Below are 19,464 nucleotides of genomic sequence, written 5' to 3' on the forward strand. Positions count from 1 at the left end.
ACGGGCATCACTGCAACAGCCCTGGAATAGCACTGTGCTTCCATAGAGCTCTGCCGGCCCAATAAAGGATTATCAGCTAAATAAAACAAGAAGTGAGTGATGCCACTGTGCCCTGCTAGACTGAAATTGTGAGAGCAAAGTGGTTTTCTCAGGGAGATTTATTTCTGCTGTAGGCAGCCAGCCCAGCACCAGGAACAGGCCCCGCTCCTTCCGTTTTTATTTCGTTTCTGTGTCAATCAGAGCAATGAAGGAAATACAGAGATATTCGTTCAGCACCACCGTGGCAGTGGGGGTGCACACCCGTGTGCACACATGCACACCATGCACAAGGGCAGTCCCTGTAGGTGTCACAGCAGATCCAGAGCCCAGAGCTGCTCTCCTTCACTTCTGCTGTGAGCTTCAATTTCAGACCCCGTCACCAGGCGATACATGGGCTCCAATACCTGCCTCTGCTGCAGCCCCCTCCCTCAAAGCACGCCATTATATCTCCCGTAATTGTAAATATCGCAAAGTGCTCGAGTCAGCAATCCTGCTGAATTTTGCTTTCAACATCTGCAGCCCTATAAATCTTTGTCTCCTTCAGGTGAACCGTGCTCTCCACTCAGGCTCAGCTTTACGTTCCTCTCCTCCCTGCACCCACGGCAGCTCCTGGCCCCACACTCGGGGCAGCCCCAGCACTGCAAAGCGCAGCTCCAGGCCCTGCTACCAGCACCACTCACTGTGTGCCAAAACCCCACTGCTCTCCACACAGACCTGCATAGGGATGTTTTGGTTTTTTTTTAAATTGTTTTCAAAACAGATTTCATGTGGTCCCAAAATGAGACCATGATTGTAAATTAAAGTGTAATTAGCCTTTACGCTTTTATATTCATTAACTCTTCTCTGTTAATGATGCAGAGGCTGGAGCACAAACCCAGCATTATGAAACCACATCCAGGAAATAAAATAGTGATTTAGATAATGGCCAGAATGTATTGCTACTTACACGTAATTAAACAAATGCTCAATCTACACTTGGAAACATGAATGAATGTTGATTAACCCCAGCCCAGTGGCTCTGCTGGAGACATGGGAACGTGGCCGTGCCACTGGTGGGGCGGGCAGCACAGCACAGCCTGGTCAGCCCCACACCTGCCTGGTCCAGCTGCCACTGTACAGCCAGACCACGGGCACAGGGGTAGATCAGTGCCAGCACCTCACCCTGCCACAGCCATCCTCCCACTGCTGTGTGGCCACAAGATCCAGGGCTGCAGCATCACACCCAGCTCCCTGCAGGACCTCAGCAGGGCTGGAGCAGAAGCACGGGGGAGGCATTGCCTGTGCTGGGCCGTGTGCTGTGGGCTCTGTGCTGCTCCTGCACAGGCTTTGTCTCCCGTGTGCCTCCTGCCCTCCAAATGCGCCAGTTACTATGGAGACGTCGCCTTGTTAGCGCAGGAGGAGCCTAACAAAGTCCACTTGAGCAGGATAACACTATTTGCTGCTGCAGATCCAGACATGAACAAGGCATGAACAGGCAGGGGCACCAAGACTGGGCCAAGGCTCTGTGTCCCCTCCTTGTCCCCACAGCTGCCACAGCCTAGTCCAGGCCCTGCCCAAGGCTCCCAGCAGCACAAAAGGAGTCACCCAGCAAGGCAGGATCCGGCACCCAGACACAATGCAAAGCCTTGGAACAGACCTGAGCACACAGAGCGCTCATGGCTTGTCCCGGGAGACAGGACATGCTGGGTCTGGCCATGCAGGGGACAGGCTGTGCTGGGACAAGCTGTGCTGGCACAGTGAGACAGGACCTCTACTCCCAGGAACCGAGGTTCATGGATCGTTGACTCAACAGGCCATAATAGCTCCATCTATCGGGGTCAATACAGGCGCCTTTGACACATGATAGACAATAATTGCTCCTGCTTAGAGACTTTTTAGTTCATGGATCATTGACCTGATGGGCTGTAACAGCTCAAAGGAGGCTGTGACATGCTGTACACCCCTGCACCTGGAAGCCCTCAGGAAAGAGCAGTGTGAAGCCACAGCCCTGGTGGCCCTGGCATGTGAGGAGGCACTGAGGGCACGCTGTGCCCATGGGAGGGTAATTGCCAGGGACGGGGCCCATGCCTGGACCTTGGTGAGAGCGCTGCAGTTAGTGGAGCAGAGGGGCACTGACGGAGAGGAGTGTGGTACCAACACCACCAGAGCCCAGATCCTGCAGCCTGGCAGCCGTGGGTCTGTATGAACCCATCCTCACACCCTGCTGCACTGCTCTGCAGGGCTTACCCAGCCAGGAGGGCACGGGCCCTGTGCAACCAAATGGCTGCGGTGAGCAGCAACAGCAGCAGGAGACCAAGGGGTGCCCCAGTGCCAACATCCCCGGGGGGCCGCGGTCTGGGGGCAGCACAAGGGAAGGGCTCCCAGCCGGGGGCTGCAGCTCCTCACTCCGACGGCAACTTCCAGGTATATGATTTAATGAAAGGCACAATAAGAAGTGAAACAATTAGAATTTCTGCCTCATTATCATGGTAATCTTATCAGTCGGATAATGAGGTATTAATGGAGATTTAATGTGCCTCTCATAACAGAATCCCTTGGAGAAAACACATAAGGAAATTGCTGTAAATCCACTTAATGATGGAAAGGTCCCCAAACACCATATTCCAGAGGATGAAAAATGCTGGATGCAAATGAGAGAGAATCAAGGTCAATAACAACTGCGGGGACCGCGCTCGCTGCGCGCAGCGGCCGCACCGGGCGGCAGAACCGACCCCGCTCCGCTCCCGGGGCTGCACCGACGGGGAACCGGGCCGGGAGGGGGGGGCGCCGCCGGGCTGCCCGTGGAGCCGGGCCGAGCTGCACCGCCCCGCGCGGCCGCCAGGGGGCAGCTCCGCCCGCAGAGAAGCGGAGAGCCGGGCCGGCCGCGCTGCGCTTCGTGCTGCGCCTCCTGCTGCATCGCGGGGTTCTGCCATCCCGTACCCAGCCCTGCGCCAGGGAACGATTAATAACTCAGTGCTGCCCTTGTTCCGAAGATAAAACGCAGAGCGCACGTAGCACAGCGCTCCTTCAGGCGCTTCTCCCCGCTCCATCCGGCAGGACGAAGTCCCGCAGCGCTGCGCCATCCCGTCCGCACGCAGAGGCACAGCGCACAAACACGGAGTCCAGGCAGACCAACTGCTCTCCTTTTAATCGGTTTTTACAGAATAATACATGGATAATCGCGTCAGAGACAAGATGGGTTTCCTGGGTACAAGATTGTGCAAGCTCGCCCATTGAGACGTATAAAGGCTTTACCAGTTTCAAATAGGAGAGGCAGTACAAAGCTTTTAAATAGAGGTAAAGCACAATTAAAAGGTACAGAACACACACTAGGAACTCAGCAGAGGTTAATTCTCCAGTAGTACAGGCTCAACCGAGGCACCAGCTGCTCCCGGCTCGGAGCTGCCCGCCCTGCCCTGCTGTCCGGCTCCGTCCCGCTGCCAGCCTCAGGCTGCACAGTCGGTGCTGCACACGGCCGCATGTTACACTCGATTTCACACACACATGCTTCACTTGCTCGGATCTTTGCTGCTAAACAGGTCTGCCTGCTCCTGCTGCTCCTTTTCTGCCCCACCAACCTTCCTGCACACACTGCAGGCTGAACACAGCAGTGAGTTCTCCAACTCCTGCTCCAACTCAGCTAACAGAACGTCACCGTTTCCCAGCAATAGGAACTGAGGCTATGATCACCAGAAACCAATACAGGAAACAGGATCGTGGCTTTTTTTTCCTGAAATTGATGGCAGTTACATTCACAATTTAGTAGTATAAGGTCTCCAAAACAAAAACCTCTAAGCTCAAATAATAGGCCTAAGCCCATCCTAATTCTCCTTAAAGAGGATCTGAAGAAGCCTTAGAGAGAATCCTTAAGAGGAAAGGAAACAACAAAGAAAGGTAATTTCTCAGGGATGAAAGGCCCGGCCCTTTTCTTTCACTTCTCTTCCTGGAAAAAAAAAAGAAAAAAAAAAAAAGGAAACCACAGCCTCCTTAGCAACACTATAACAGGGACAGTCATTCCACTGGATAACTTGGCAGCTCCTCCAGACACCAACAGCCAGCGCTGAGGCCAACAACCAGCCCTGAGCCTATGAACACAACCCTCTGCTAATGACCCCAGATCCCTCAGAACATCCCATTGATCCTTCAGTTGCTGAAAGCATTTGAAGAGAGAGCACCAGGTTTACAGAAGCGGGTGTACGTAGTTGGCTGGTGCCTTTTGGCAACAGTTCCGTCACTTTTGGTCCCTTATGCGCCACCTTGTCACATTTACCATTGCACACCAAAATCTAACACCACCACTTCCTACACATGTAATTCCTCAGTCTAAAATAAAACATTACAGGACACCAGGGGAAAGCGTTAAGGTGATATTACAGGAAGGTTTTCAATCCTTTGGAAAACCCAATCCTAACTATGGCTCACAATTCAACCAAAGGAACTTTCAGAGTTGTATAAGAAAAAAGCAAAGGGTGATTTTGCAATGAAGGCTCTCAGTGAATCGGGGGCACATCAAAACAAACACTGCTTTTAAAAATCATTTTCTTAGAGCGACTCCAGTTCTTTTAAGTGTTTTTTACAAAATGTAATAAAGATCACAAAGGAAATGGCTCTTTACTCCTTCCATAAAGGAGAGCAAATCTGAAAGACGTGATGGTGCTGATCAGATCCCATCTACCAGCAGAGAAAGCGATGCACAGGGCGATCACCAGCTTAGTGCCTTTGTGCCATCCTTTAAATGAGTACAGTTCAGAACAAGACCGACTTAGGGATCAGGCATTCTCCTCAACTAAAACCCAAACTGCAGGACTAAAGGAACTTTCATACGTTGCTCTTAACATCTCCGATATCCAAGTCATAGTTAAATATTAAGGAGACTTCGCTATAAATAAGTTTATATTGCTTTTAGATATGATCTGGCCATACCTTCCAGGGCATATTTGTGCTTCGCTTCTGAGTGTTATTGGTCAGGGCTGTGCTTGCAATATTAAGTTACGTGTTCAGCACCAATAACCCATCAAGGCTAAATAACTGGAATATTGCCGTGCTCCACGCTGAGTTACCGCAGTAAGGCAATCAGAGGAATTCCATTTCTATCGAGTGTTGCTCCTCCATGGAATGAAGTCTCTCATAGAGCAGAAAGACTCTAAATAAAAGATCCCATTCCACTATCTCACTTAGGATGAGCTTGGCAAAAGTGACATAGTGAATTACGTATTAGAAGAGTCCTAGTAAAGAAGTATCTTTAATGATGCCTCGATAAGTAGCACAGCCAAACCAAGCACATGACAGCTTGCATAAGTTGTCCTAATTTCAATTAACCAAACTATTTTCTGGAGTACCAGTTGTGTACAGGTTTTAATCAGCAGAAGGCACACACACAACACCAAAACAAATGAATTTTGCAAAGAACATGAGAAAGATTTTCCTTCCTTTTCCACTCACAGACACCACATCTGAATGTGTCCTTCTGTCAGAAGTGCGCTCCACACTCCAGGAAGAGCAAAGAATAATACTGACAAGAAAAGATAAAGGCTCACTGCCCTTTTTCAGTGTAACTGAAGCTAAAAAAGAACAGCAATTGCTTGTATATGTGCGACAGCCACTGGCCATCACTCAGACCATTTCATTCATGAAAAACCCACATGGCATTGTGCATAAAAACTTCTCTGAATTCATAATAGTCAGTTTAAGGGAAAGGTGGGAAATCTATAAAACACCCTGAACTGATGTCATGATATGTTTCATAAAGAACAGTGTTATATTTTAAAATATCTTATATGAACAGTAAAACTTGCACTGCTGCATAGCAGACAACATGAAGAACATTTAGTAAAAACATTCACTGAAACCCCTGTATATGTATTTAATGTCACTAATCAAAATATATATTACAGCCCGAGGTTCTGTTAAGGATCTCTGTTTGGGGTTTGTACAGTATACACAATATTTCAGAAAAAATATTACAGTAATGTATTTTATTACTCCTCTTTTATATTAGGCTTATCTACTGTAACTTACAGACCCTCTCTCCTTTACACATTCAAACCTTCATAGTGCCCTAATGCCCGAGCCAAAGTGTTCAGCTATCTACCAAGCCCTGTCCACCATAAATTCCAGTTTCAGACATTTCAGTACTCTTTAATTACATTTTAATAAATAGTTCTGTTTGCCCTTTTTTAATCTTTGCCTTTTTGAGGAAGTCCTTTCATTTACCAAAACGCAGTATTTAACAACCTGGTAGAGGTCAGAGAGGCTTTCACTTGTTTATTCAAAGGATAATGAGTCCAAAGATAACTGCAATGCATTAAATATAGTTATATAATATTTACATTGCCCTCTCCAATTTTCAATTTAGGTGAAATACAATTGGTAACTAATGTCACCTACTATAAACTTTCAGTGTGGCTGGTGTTTTATTAATAAAAGGTGTATTAAGCAAGAAAGTACACTAAGTGGTTGCCCTGATTCTTCTTGATTCAGTGTTCCATTAGAAATGAAGTGAATTCTTCATGTGAGTAAGAATTCAGGAAGAGGGGTAGTGGAAAAAACACAAAGATTTTTCTGTATGTTTTGAGATTCCAAAATACCTGAAAACTGTGGTCCCTGTTGCAGTGCCAGTATCTATAGGGGAGAAAAACTCAACCAAAAGAGAAGAGGAAAAACCTGTTAAATTAATTTGATTAGTAAAGGTGTGTTTTAAAATGCCTCAATTCTGTACAATATAATACAAGGAAAGTCTCTTAGCTTTCACAGCTGTTGTACATTCTTACAGACTCTTCTGCTAACAGTCTGCCCATGTTTGTGCTGAGTTACTTGCGATCATCAATAGTTTTAATGAATTCAACTGCTGCTGTGAACTGCATCCACCAGTAGGATTCTTCTCCAGATAAGCAGTTGGCATAGAAACTACTTATGTACTGAACAGTGGACAGCAAGCAAGGTGGATTTGCCTGAGGGTTAAAGAAGAAAAAGACGCTTACAGTTCGTTTTCAAAACTAAACTTAGATTATTACAAGATGCAGAATAAAAGTACAATTCTATTTCTGCAGTGATCCTCACTAACACCTAACACATGATTGTGTAATGCACTGTAAGTTAGTGACTGTTTACCCTGAGCACCCTCACCTCCGCCCCCCCCCAGGAGGAGAACGAGCAATGGAAGGAGAATTTCTCTAATGCAGAAGAATGACAGGCAGGCCACAAAAAAGAACAAAATCACAAGCATAACCTATCAAGTCATCACAGACTTCAGCACATTAACCTGTTATTTTAGCATCTTTTCACAGACAATCCTCCAAACTCTCATCTTTCATTAAAAAAAAAAAAAAAAATCCAAGTCAGTATTAATGTGGGTGCTGGTCACCAAAGAGATCATCATTAAGCATGTACAAGTGATGAGTGCTGGCAGGCACTTCTCAAAAAAGAAAAGAAACAACCCACCCCAAAGAACCACAATGAAAACCACCACCGCCCCTCCAAACAATGCCTGGCTCTCAACGTCCTTGGTTCCAACTGCAAAGTTTGCTTGGATTCTAAAACCTTAACTGCAACCACATTTCTATTTAAGCCTGCTGGATTAGCTCTGCTTTTATAGTCTAGCATGCTCCTAGTTACCCAAGTGCATTATAATTTTTCCTAAAATTTGCTTGCTTGTTAAAAGAATTAGTTGTAGTTTGTGATCTTTGAAGAAGAACTTACCTTTATGAGAACAAAGACCAGAACAGGAACAAAATCATCTGCCCCAGGTACTGAATCTTCATTTGCCAGGCTAAGCAGGTTCATAATGGTTGAACACATTCGCAGGATACACTGCACTTTGTCTCGGGGGGTTTTGTAAGCACTTATTGTACGGATTTCAGACTGTGCAGATGGCCACGGTGCCTCCCGGAGATAGACCTAGGAGAAAGAAACCCATCAACAGTTCTCATTTATCTATGCTACTACTGTGCACCATGGAGGATCCAAGGTACCAGAGGCAGGAGCAAGGCTCCAGATAAATGAGAAGCTCTAGGTCAATATTTTTCCATTGCACACAGAACAAAGGTGGCTTCCTGCTGTGTTATAATGAAAAATCACAAGGAGACAACACCACATGTGCAATTAACATAATTAGACTGTACTTTCTCTTGATTTCTACAGTACCCTGTTTTGAAACAACATAAAGCTGTACGTCTGTCTTTCATATATAAGCAGCTTTATGAACACTTACCATTTTCAGTCACACAGCTCAAACACTGAACTAGGAAGACTGCAAGCATTCAGCCACTCACAGATTTCTTAAGTCTACCAATCTAATTTCATTGCCTTCTTAGTTCTGAGAAAAGTGAAAACAGCAGGCAGATTCATAGACGTGTCAAGGTTCCATTAATGATGGCTAGTTCTGAAAGCTAACTTATAGAATCATAGAATCACCAAGGTTGGAAAAGACCTAAAAGATCATCCAGTCCAACCATTCACCAATTAACAATAGCTCCCACTAAACCATGTTTCTCAACACAACATCCAATTGTTCCTTGATAACTTGATAACTACAGACCACAGTCATAGCATGTAAGTCACGTTAGAAATACAAAGGGTTGAAATCTTGTATTCTAAAAGGAAACTATCTGAAAGTTTGCATCTTATTGCAGTACAGCATTACTGCTTCAATCTTACTATTGGGACAGAAATGGTAAAATTTGAGGAAAAAAAGACTTTTAAGAGATCAGTGGACGATCCCAAAGTATTACTGCAGTGTGTTTTTCCAGCAGGGTATTTCAGCTGCATGACTATAAAAATAACGTTTCAAAACGTAAAGCAAAACAATTGTCTCCTCATCACAAACACAATCAAAACCCTGAAACTCTGATACATGGAGTTAAGGAAAGGAGAAGTTCTTACCTCAGGAATCTGAAGTGCTTTGTGGTTTGCAGTCACCACTTTAGATAACCTCTGTATGTGCTCATGAAGGACCCTAAAAACAGGCATAAAAATAGAATAAGTAGCAAGTAGCAGCCAGCAATCCCCTCGTGCTTCCAACTAGTTTGGAATACTACAGGACAGATCTTCAGGAATGTGTATCATGATGGTCCCAGCTAATGGACATCAGTCAATAAGCAACACAGAGAATTTTCCCATATAATCAAATACAACTACAAAGTCAGTAAAGCATTCAAAAAAAGATGTTTTATAAAATATAACAGAAATCCTGGATGGAAAGCACTGTACCAAAACAGAAGAAGGAGTCCTGAAACAGATTTTATTCACTCTCTCAGCATGCACACAGAACTGAAAGTCTGTATCTTAAGTCATTACATTTTTAACTGTATTCTGCTCTTGTGGTTTGTTGCAAACACAAACCTTCGCACACGATGCTAAAGTACTTCTTGGTTCTTGTACAAGACATTCTGGAATGAAACGTAAGTTTGTAGGGCACAGCTGCCTTAAGAGAATCAAGTCTGTCACATTAAGACCAAAGAGCAGCCATCTGCACCAATAGCGAAAGAGAAACTGTGTATTTCAAACTACTGTGACTTACTGGTCACGTAAAATATCTCCATCCTGATTAGGGTAGAATGCAAGTTTGAAAATACGATTCATCACACTGCGCTCTATAGCTAATTGTGCATCCTGAAGCTGTTCTTCACTGGCATTCTGCCATATGGCATCCTGAGCCATTGCTCCATATAAGAACTGAAGAAAATCTTCAACTTGGGCTGTTTTATCATCTGCTGCCGTAAGTTTCTGGAAATCTGAGTAAATGTATAAAGAGAAGGCATTCAGTTAAGGTAAATAAACAAATAAATAAATAAATTTCCAATAGTTTTTTTTCTGGAAAGAAATGCTCAGAATCCACGTTGTACCTCTTGCCTGGCAGCACTGGGGCACTGTCTTGCCCACACCCTATTCAGGGAGATTCAAGCAAGAACACTTGAATTACATACATGAATTAAAGGATCAGTATGTCGAACACAGTCAGCTAAGCATACCCTCACAATACTCTACTTGACACTGTGTTAATCACTTCCTCTGCAGTACCAGTTCCTGCCACCCACAGAGATAACACCCACAATAATCACTACAACTGCTGCTGGTTGGAATCAGCACGTGCAAGGTTGTCAGATGCTAGAGGAGAGAAAAAAAAAAAGAACCAAGAAAATTCATGTGTACCATCTTTTAGCCTTACCTTTATTTAATAAGTATAGTTGCAACATTAATGTTTATCTACAAAATACAGAACAAGTGGTGCAGCCAAGTTAATGCAGCATGACAAAATCACTGGCAACTCATCAGCATTGTATTTATAGCATTCTGTACCAGAAGACAACTGCCACTCACATCTGCCAGCAGCTTAAATGCCACAGTTGCCAATTTCTCTTTTAGATCATCCAGGAATAGATGCCTCCCTTCAGCCCAATGAAAGGGCTTAACTCCTTCCTAGGTCACTGAATCTTACTAGTACAACTTTAATGTTAGCAGATACATGTTCTTACTAAAGACCAGCCTACACAGACACACATAATGTGCACTGTATACTCCAGGAGCAAGAACCGACTCCAAATTTCTTGTATCTTCACTTCATCAGGTTGTGTGCATGTTACAGAGAAATTATTTCAAGAAACTCTGTTTTGAGAGTTGTCTTTCTGTGCCAATATTCTTTATGCCATGAAATTTCTGTATGTTTGGTACACGTGATTCGAAGTACTACATACACTTAGATCTTCCAAGGTACAACCACAGCAACTGTACTGAGGACTGAATGCTGCAACTTAATTTATTATATCTTAATTTGTATGATGATCTGAAGTAATTAACAGTATTCACTCTAGGAGCAGATGCTAGATAACATGACTCTGTGTACCTGTCCCAAAAGGTTAAAGTCAAATTACTTTCCTTCTCCTAGCCTATGAAAAATGCTATCAGCTGACACAACACACCACTAAATCACAGTAATACATACATTCAAGCTTAAACAAAGACTACTGTAAGAATCTGCTCCTCAGATTGGAAACTGTGCTTTGAAACATTAACCCAAGCTAGCACGTTAAGTAAGGTGTATATAAACAAAAATAATCCACAGTCTGCATTAATCTTACCTTGAATAAACTCCCTGATTTTCTTTTCTTTGCTCTCTAGCAGTAACCTCACACACACTGTAGTGAAGTATCTGTTGGCCACTTCTTTATCTCGCAGAACTCTTTGCAACAGCCTTTCCAAGTGTGCCTGTGTTGTCTGCAGGCCTTGGCGACATCGAGTTAAATAAGCGATATATGGAGCTCTTTTCCTAAAATAAGTGTTCTACGTTAGGTTCACAGATAAGACAGAAAATAATAGCTCTACAAACTGATAAGCTGTAGTGCAACCTGTTGCTTCTAAAACAAAGATAGCACTTAAATTAGGAAATTAAGTTTTACATGAGCTTCACTGCCCTTGCAGCACTATGGAATGCAAGACTAAAGAAAATTCTGAATTGCATCTGGGTGTGTAGCTGCATATTAGCCACAGGCTGATTTAACTCAAGTTTATTACTATTTAATTCAAGTCATTCCCAGAAAGAGGAGACAACTTCATCATTTTGTGGAAAAGTAGAAATACAATAAACTTGTTTGGTAAGATACAGTTTAAATAAAGGATCTTTCTAATCTGCTAGTGAACAAATGTATGTATTCAGAAACCCATTAATGAGACACAAAATAAACTACCTGTAGTCCTCTGCAATAGAGGCCAGCAGCTTCCGACAGGTCCTGTTGTCAAAGCGGCTTACACATCGCATTGTTTCTTGAAGCTGGGCCATCAAGTTCTTGTCTTGAAGGTTAATAGCTTCAGCTAGCTGAACTTTCAAGAAGCACACGATTTCATTATCTAATATAAAACAAAGGAGAAGAATCAAGGAAATGAAATATAGGCACAATCAAAACAGAAAAAAAATGTTCTTCAATATGGGAAACACAAATGCAACAGTTCAAACAAAAACTTCTGCATATGAAGCAATAAATGTTCATTTATTAAGCCTTTGAATCTTCCAGATATCAAGGAATATGTTTTTTCTATCATTACCTTATCTAGTATTAAGAACTACTCTGAAACATAAAGGGGACTAGATAAGGTGACAGATTCATCTATCTGCAAATAAACCTGTAGTGGAGGAATGCAAACAAGACATACAAATTCAGTCAAAGGGAAGCCTCCAAAAGCCATTCAAGCCACTGTGTTGCTACTTGTAGGGAACTTCCCAACAGTATATGTATTCTGGGAGTCTGTTATATAGCTTCAGGCTCTGAATGTAATGAGATACTTCATTAAAAAACAAAAAAAAAAGAGCAGATTTAGCAGGCAATGGAAAAGAGGAGATGCAAACAATACAAAACTTCTGCACATATACAGAAAATTCACCTTCAGGATCTGTGTGATCTGGTAAACCATTCCTTGTTGAATGTGTCAACATTGGAAAGGCAACAGAATCTGCAGAACAGAGAGCCAACCTCAGTTTCTTCTTTGCATCCCTTAAAGAGAAAAAACGTTGCTGTGAGGTCTGCTTCTTTGTAAGGCAACATACATTTTTTTTTCTTTCTAAAATACCTACTAAATGTTACATAACATAAATTGAACATATCGATGTTGCCAAGATGGAGACATATCATTTCCTTTGATAAACCATCTGGACCAGTTTCACAGGAACTTTCCTAAACATTGTTATCCTATCCCCCCTTCCCACCTCACTGGAAATACAACAGTTTGAGACGTTTAAAACTGAAAGCACATATAGAAGTTTACAATTAAGGAGAATATTATTATTCAAATTAATATTTTTTGTGGGGAACTGATCACACAGCTTTAGCTTTCAAATCTTCTTTGTGGGTAAGACTAAAACTGAAAGCGTATTTACCTATAGGAGAAAGCAGAACTTTGTGGCTGAGCTACTTGACTTGCAGAGTCTGGGAGATCATCTGCAGACATGTTTTGCAAAGCCTCATCACGTGGAGAGTCATGCACGCTCTCACCATCCCCTGTAGTCTCTATGGAAAGGAACAATGACACTTGTGGAATTAGAAGAACCCAGACTAATATCATCTGCTTCGTTCTTGTTAGTATAAGAGAAAAAATAGAGACAGTAAGTAAGATGATTTGTCTAAGTTGAAATGGCATATAAAAATATGCCATCTGCAAGTCCCTAAGAAGAAACTGCATCAGTTTTCCAAGGCAATACACTTCGTTGGTTTACATTTAAAAAAAAAAAAAAAAAGCAAACTGGTAAGAGATGTGCCAGTAACCAATCACCACCTCAATGGCAACATACACAACCCCTCTTTGGGAATATGGATTTCATTCCCAGTCTCAGAGGAAATACACCACAGGCTGTATGAGAAAGTATTTCTGTTTTACAGCTCACATTGTTACCCTGTTCACACTAGGTTTGTCTAGAACACTGAAGTGTTTTGTTTTTTTTTATCTTTAAGAGGGAGGAACTATGCTGGTGACGGCTATAATAGTCAGGTTCTCACCTCCACTGTCATAGTTTACTAAAGCTCCTTCACTAGGACTGGTTCGCTTAATTGCATTCCTGTATTTGTCCAGAATATCTTCTGCAGCTTGAGCCTGCGCACTGAGCCTTGGGCTCGGATCATCTGAAAAAGCCATTATGAACAAAAGAAGTAAATTTGGGGTTAAGCCAACTGAAAGCCAAATACAAAAAAATTCACATCCGTGCATTCAGATTCCAGGCACAACCAATAGCTACTTGTGTTCCATGTAATCACAATTCAATTGTACTCATAAATTCCAAAACAAAAGCAGGAGAAAAAAAGAAGTGCTATAAAAGTAAGCAAATAAAATCAGATTGTTAGTATATTTGTATCACATACACAAACAATTATTGATCTTTGAAGACCTCTAGAAATAACTAAGCAAACAAAACTAAACACTCAGGTTCAAATCAAGTTTAATTTAGCACTTTAGCACAGGAATTACCATAGGAGCATGTCTGCAGCAATCCTTACAGCTCAGCTGCGATAAGCTTTTAAACAAACATTTTAAAAAATAAGTTAAGACCTGAGTTGAGATTCCAGTACTATTTGTATTGACCGAAGCATGACAGTTTAAAACCAGTTTTCAAGGCAACAACCATCATTCACTTTCTTATTCAGAATGTCAGCTGCGAATATTAAATACAACAGCCCATACCCTGCTGTAAACAGACACCTAATGGGCACTCTGGAAATCTGCAGGGCAGATTTATGAGAGAGAATTACTGTGATGATACTACCCACGTACCTTGTAGTGTTGCATATCTGTCAGGTACCATATCATCTTTGTCTTTTTCCTGTTTTTCTTTCTTTCTGAATGGAATTGGAGCTGAAAAATACATGGTAACTTATCAGGGTCTACGCTGAGGTAATGGCCAGATTGAAGAACTGTTTTAAGAGGACAGCTACTACTGTGTACCAACCCAATGTCGGTATGATAAGCTGCTCAAAGTGAAATAGTAAAAGCTTTCTAGTGAAGTCACTGAAGATACTAAAAAAAGGCAGAATGCCCTAAGGTACCCAAATGGAACAGACACAATCCTACCTTTAGGCATGGCAGACACAAAGCGTTTCCTCCACCATGGCTTGTTTCTGTCAGACTTCTCATCATCGCTGTCCTTCCGCTCATCAATCTGCGGAAGGGATGGAGTTTATATTTTAATATGCATCACATCACATGTAAAGACAGAATTTCTCCTTGACATCTAGAGGTTATATTCTACCAACTGAAAAAAAAAAAAAAAAACCAACACCAAAAAAACCAGAAACCAAACAGAACTACAACATAGCACAGAAAGCCAGAGCAGAGCATGTTAGAAACATGCCTCCTGAAGAATGAAGCCTAAGTACGAAAAGCCAAAACTGTGCAGAAATTTAGATAGTATTAAAAATTGTTTCTTAGGAACTGCAGCATTTTGCATTTTAACAAGATAACCAATCTATTTCTGAAGTCCCATTAAGTCACGTGGAGCTTTTCCAGTAAATTTATGAAGAACCAGGTATACTTAAGTCACTTTGAACATCTGTAGTTTTTGACTGTAAACGACTACTGGTCAATCTTTAAAAAAAGACTGCAGAAGCATATTCTAATTCCTCAGTTAAACACATTCAATACCATTTTCTTCTGGCATCAGAAAAATAATTATATTTGGCACACTAGGAAAAAAAAAAAAACCACAAAATGATAAATAGGAGCCTCACCTCTCCCCTAGAGGAGTCCTTACTAGGAGACGAAGATGATGACTGAGATGTAGCCATCAAAACAGCTGCCCCCATGTTGGTGGTTGGCATTGGAAGCTCCCTCTCCTCATTACCAGGACGTCTGTTCCACCCAGGATCACTCATAGGTCTCCGAACTGATGATACTATATCTGAACTCCTGCTGCGGACCAGCCTTTCTGGATAAGAGTGCCTCTGCTTGAATGCTTCTAAATCAGTTGGAATTAAAGCGTGAGATCCAAAGTTTGGTAATCGAGCCTCATTACCTCCCACAGCGCCTTCCAAAATTGGCGGATCTGGTGGTGGGTGAGATGGTCTTGCATAGTGTACTTTAGGCCGTACTACAGCTGACACACCTGAGGTAACAAACATAAAGGAAGCCACACACATTTCAGTTATTATTCATCCAAATAAGTTGATTCTAGCACAGAAGTACTGAACACCAATTTTTGGTCTTTTCTTTCCAGCTTACCCTCATTTGATGAAAGAGGGTCAAATAATGCAAGCAAAGAATCCGTCTGAGAAGGAGGAGATGTCAACTGACTAGCTCCTGAAATACAGGTAAACAAACATCAGCACTGTGAAAAAACTACCCACACATAAGAAACAGTGGAAAAACAGACCAATCCCAATGCGCAAGGAGGATTACAGTCAGTGTAAATAAACACAATTAGCAGGAGGTCACCTTAAATTGAAAGATTAGTCTCTAGTTCTACAGAATACTGGCCCCTTTGTCAAAGAAAAAGTGCTAATAAATAAGGAAAATGTTAAGCTTCTTGGTCAGCAGAGCTTTGAAACAGGAAAAACTGAGGAATTTTTCCTTCATTCTCAGTGCTTCTACTGAGCTCATAACTAAGAATTAAAATTTAAGGATTTTAATCTTGTAATTTTACCTAATGTTGTGTGAACTCATCTACAGGAATCTTACTTACCATGGGCTGTTTCATCCATGTCAGGACTTGTCACGGAATCTTTTCCCCCAAAGTCAGAGCTACATTCAGACCTGAGATCCTCAATCTTATTAGGAATATCTTCAGAAGTCGCACTAATACCTTCCATGTAACAAGAGGGAAAAAAGCACCTTTAATACCCCTTCAGGAGGCAAAATTCTGAAGTGCCTAAAATGTTTGGTGAGCACAGTAATAATCAAGTCCTAACTCACAGTAGTATCTAGAGATACTCTGAATTTCTATATTTCTAAAATAAGAGTTTTTTATTTCTGCTTTATGTCTTGAATGCTTTTAACACAGCCATGAATACACTGAAAACTGGCATTAGAAAGATGCTTCATTCTGATACTTTGTGGAAAACTAGGAGCTGAAGTATATCTATGTTGATTTACTTAAAGTCTTCATAATAACCAAAATGCAAGAAAGTAGGCATTCTTCCAAACCCCACTGCTAACCACTGCTACTGCAGCACAGACTACTTGATGCACTTCCATTTATTTCTTTGCAAGAACTACTGCTTTGAAAATTCATGAATGAGAATAAATAGTTATAACTAATTTTTCTCATTAAAGTAAGGACAGCAAAGCAGATGCTGACTGTGTTCTAATGTAGCAATGTGTTTTCAGAGACAATTAAACCCACCTGATACAACACTGAGGCCTGGTGTACTGGGTCGAGAACTGACCTCCCTCACATCTGTGTCATCTGATGTGCTACCCAGCCCAGAACAGCTTTCCAGTTCTTGCAGCCTTTCCTCTTGTTTTAGGTCTGGGGCTTCTACAAACAGAGAAACAACAGCAACAAAGAGAGAGAAAAAAGTATCATTACTCAATGCTAGGCTCCCTCAAAACTCACCCACAGAGGAAAGATTGGGGGGCTTGATTTAGCATACTAAGTTTTAAGCTAACTTGTACAAGTCTATGGGGCCAGATGGTGTGCATCCCATGGTCCTGAAGGAGCTGGCTGAGGTGGTTGCTGAGCCGCTCTCCATCATATTTGAAAAGTCGTGGCTGTCAGGTGAGGTCCCGGATGATTGGAGGAAGGGTCACGTCACTCCCATTTACAAGAAGGGGAGCAGGGAGGACCCGGGTAACTACAGGCCGGTGAGTGTCACCTCCGTGCCTGGGAAGATTATGGAACAGACCCTCCTGGACAACATGCTTGATCACATAAAGAATGAGCACGTGATCCTAGACAGCCAGCACGGCTTCACCAGGGGAAGGTCATGCTTAACTAATCTTGTGGCCTTCTATGATGGAGTGATGGCGTTGGTGGATGAAGGGAAGGCGACCGATGTCATTTGCCTGGACCTGAGCAAGGCCTTTGACATGGTCCCCCATCACATCCTCATCTCCAAATTGGAGGGAAGTGGATTTGATGGGTGGACAACTAGATGGATAAGCAATTGGTTGAAAGGCCGCAGACAGAGGGTGGTGATCAATGGCTCTATGTCCAGGTGGAGGCCGGTAACGAGCGGTGTCCCTCAAGGGTCTGTCTTGGGACCGGTGCTCTTTAACATCTTTATTAATGACATCGATGAGGGAATTAAGTGCACCCTCAGCAAGTTTGCTGATGACAGCAAGCTGAGTGGTGCAGTCGATACGGTGGAGGGAATGGATGCCATTCAGAGGGACCTTGACAGGCAGGACCTTGACAGGCAGGACCTTGACAGGCTGGGCTCGGGTGAACCTAATGAGGTTCAACACGGCAAAGTGCAAGGTTTTGCACTTGGGCCGGAAGAACCCCAGGCACCTGTACAGGCTGGGAGGAGTTGTCCTTGAGAGCAGCAAGACAGAGAAAGACCTAGGGGTCCTGATAGATGAGAAACTTAACATGAGCCAGCAGTGCGCTCTGGCAGCCCGGAAAGCAAATGGGATCCTGGGCTCCATCAGGAGAGGGGTGGTCAGCAGGGATAGGGAGGTGATTGTCCCTCTCTACTCAGCTCTTGTGAGGTCCCATCTGGAGTACTGTGTCCAGGTGTGGAACCCTCAGTACAAAAAAGACATGGAGATTTTGGAAAGGGTCCAGAGGAGGACCACGAAGATGATCAGGGGGCTGGAGCACCTCCCCTATGAGGACAGGCTGAATGAGTTGGGTTTGTTCAGCCTGGAGAAGAGAAGGTTGCGGGGTGACCTCACTGCAGCCTTTCAATACCTGAAGGGAACTTACTCCCACAGGAGGGGAGTAAACTCTTTGAAAGGGCTGACAATAGCAGGACTAGGGGAAATGGTTTTAAGTTAAAAGAGGGAAGATTTAGGTTGGATGTTAGGGGGAAGTTCTTTACTAGGAGAGTGGTTAGGTCCTGGAACAGGCTGCCCAGGGAGGTTGTGGATGCTCCGTCCTTGGAGGTGTTCAAGACCAGGTTGGATGGGGCCCTGGGCAATCTGATCTAGTAAAGGTGTATGTTTGGTGGCCCTGCCAGGCAGGGGGGTTGGAACTACATGATCCTTGAGGTCCCTTCCAACCCAGGTAATTCTGTGATTCTGTAAAGTATTACTTCTCGGAAAGGGTAGTCAGGCATTGGAATGCACTGCCCAGGGAGGTAATGGAGTCGCCGACCATGGGAGTGTTCAAGAAACTTTTGGATGTTGTGTTGAGGAATATGATTTAGCCGGGAATTATTGGTAATGGTTGGACTAGATGATCTTCTAGGTCTTTTCCAACCTTGATAATTCTGTGATTCTGTGAACCAGTTCACCAAGATAGCGGTATTCCAACCACATAAGTAAAAACTTGCCAAATACTTAAGTACTGTATTCCACTGTCTTTAAGTAATACAAGTTAACTAAATTAAATTGTGATCAGAGATAGAACTACTTAGCATCACTGGAAAAGAAAGCAAAAAAGAATTTTGCTTTGTAATCCCTTTTCTCTCTTTTCAGAACTTAAGAACTTACGTGAATAAAAGTCTCTCTGCCTGTAAATACTTCATCCTTCTAATACTAAAATCACTCACAAACACTAAGGCAATACTGCTGAATGTCAGGACATTAAGGCAACGGTTTCTTGAGGAATTTGAGTCAGAGGGTGCTGCTTCTGGTTCACACTAAATAGCCACAAAATACACAATTCTGACCTGAATCGCTTGGTAATACTTCCACACTCCAGGCCTCACTTGTGGTTTCTGAGATGGTTGAACCTGTGCAAGGATCAAGCAACACAGATCCTGAACCTGGTAAACACAGCAAGCTGCCTAGCATGTTCTCTGCAGCTGCACCTGCAAAAGCGAAGCAGAAATGTATAGTGGCGTATATGCGTCCTGAAGAGAGATATAA

The 19,464-nt window shown here is 42.9% G+C and overlaps 1 protein-coding gene across 8 annotated transcripts in view; it reads right to left on the minus strand.

Moving 5' to 3' along the window:
* Positions 1 to 3,139: 3,139 nt before the first annotated feature.
* The window catches only part of GAPVD1 (GTPase activating protein and VPS9 domains 1), a 31,635-nt gene continuing 15,310 nt past the window's right edge, over positions 3,140 to 19,464 (minus strand). For all 8 annotated transcript variants that reach the window (XM_015879448.3, XM_015879447.3, XM_015879446.3 and 5 more), the window contains 16 exons: positions 19,266 to 19,406; positions 16,832 to 16,966; positions 16,172 to 16,291; positions 15,712 to 15,789; positions 15,222 to 15,595; positions 14,566 to 14,653; positions 14,269 to 14,349; positions 13,500 to 13,622; positions 12,884 to 13,013; positions 12,391 to 12,500; positions 11,700 to 11,859; positions 11,094 to 11,281; positions 9,536 to 9,749; positions 8,899 to 8,971; positions 7,717 to 7,914; positions 3,140 to 6,968 (listed from right to left, as the gene is read on the minus strand). In XM_015879448.3, coding sequence (XP_015734934.1) covers positions 6,828 to 6,968; positions 7,717 to 7,914; positions 8,899 to 8,971; positions 9,536 to 9,749; positions 11,094 to 11,281; positions 11,700 to 11,859; positions 12,391 to 12,500; positions 12,884 to 13,013; positions 13,500 to 13,622; positions 14,269 to 14,349; positions 14,566 to 14,653; positions 15,222 to 15,595; positions 15,712 to 15,789; positions 16,172 to 16,291; positions 16,832 to 16,966; positions 19,266 to 19,406 — 2,354 coding nt within the window. In that variant the 3' untranslated portion in view covers positions 3,140 to 6,827. The remainder of the gene's footprint in view (positions 6,969 to 7,716; positions 7,915 to 8,898; positions 8,972 to 9,535; positions 9,750 to 11,093; positions 11,282 to 11,699; positions 11,860 to 12,390; positions 12,501 to 12,883; positions 13,014 to 13,499; positions 13,623 to 14,268; positions 14,350 to 14,565; positions 14,654 to 15,221; positions 15,596 to 15,711; positions 15,790 to 16,171; positions 16,292 to 16,831; positions 16,967 to 19,265; positions 19,407 to 19,464) is intronic.

The sequence above is a fragment of the Coturnix japonica genome, chromosome 21, assembly GCF_054131305.1.
Source record: "Coturnix japonica strain WE chromosome 21, WE-NBRP24, whole genome shotgun sequence".
Taxonomy (NCBI): Eukaryota; Metazoa; Chordata; class Aves; order Galliformes; family Phasianidae; genus Coturnix; species Coturnix japonica.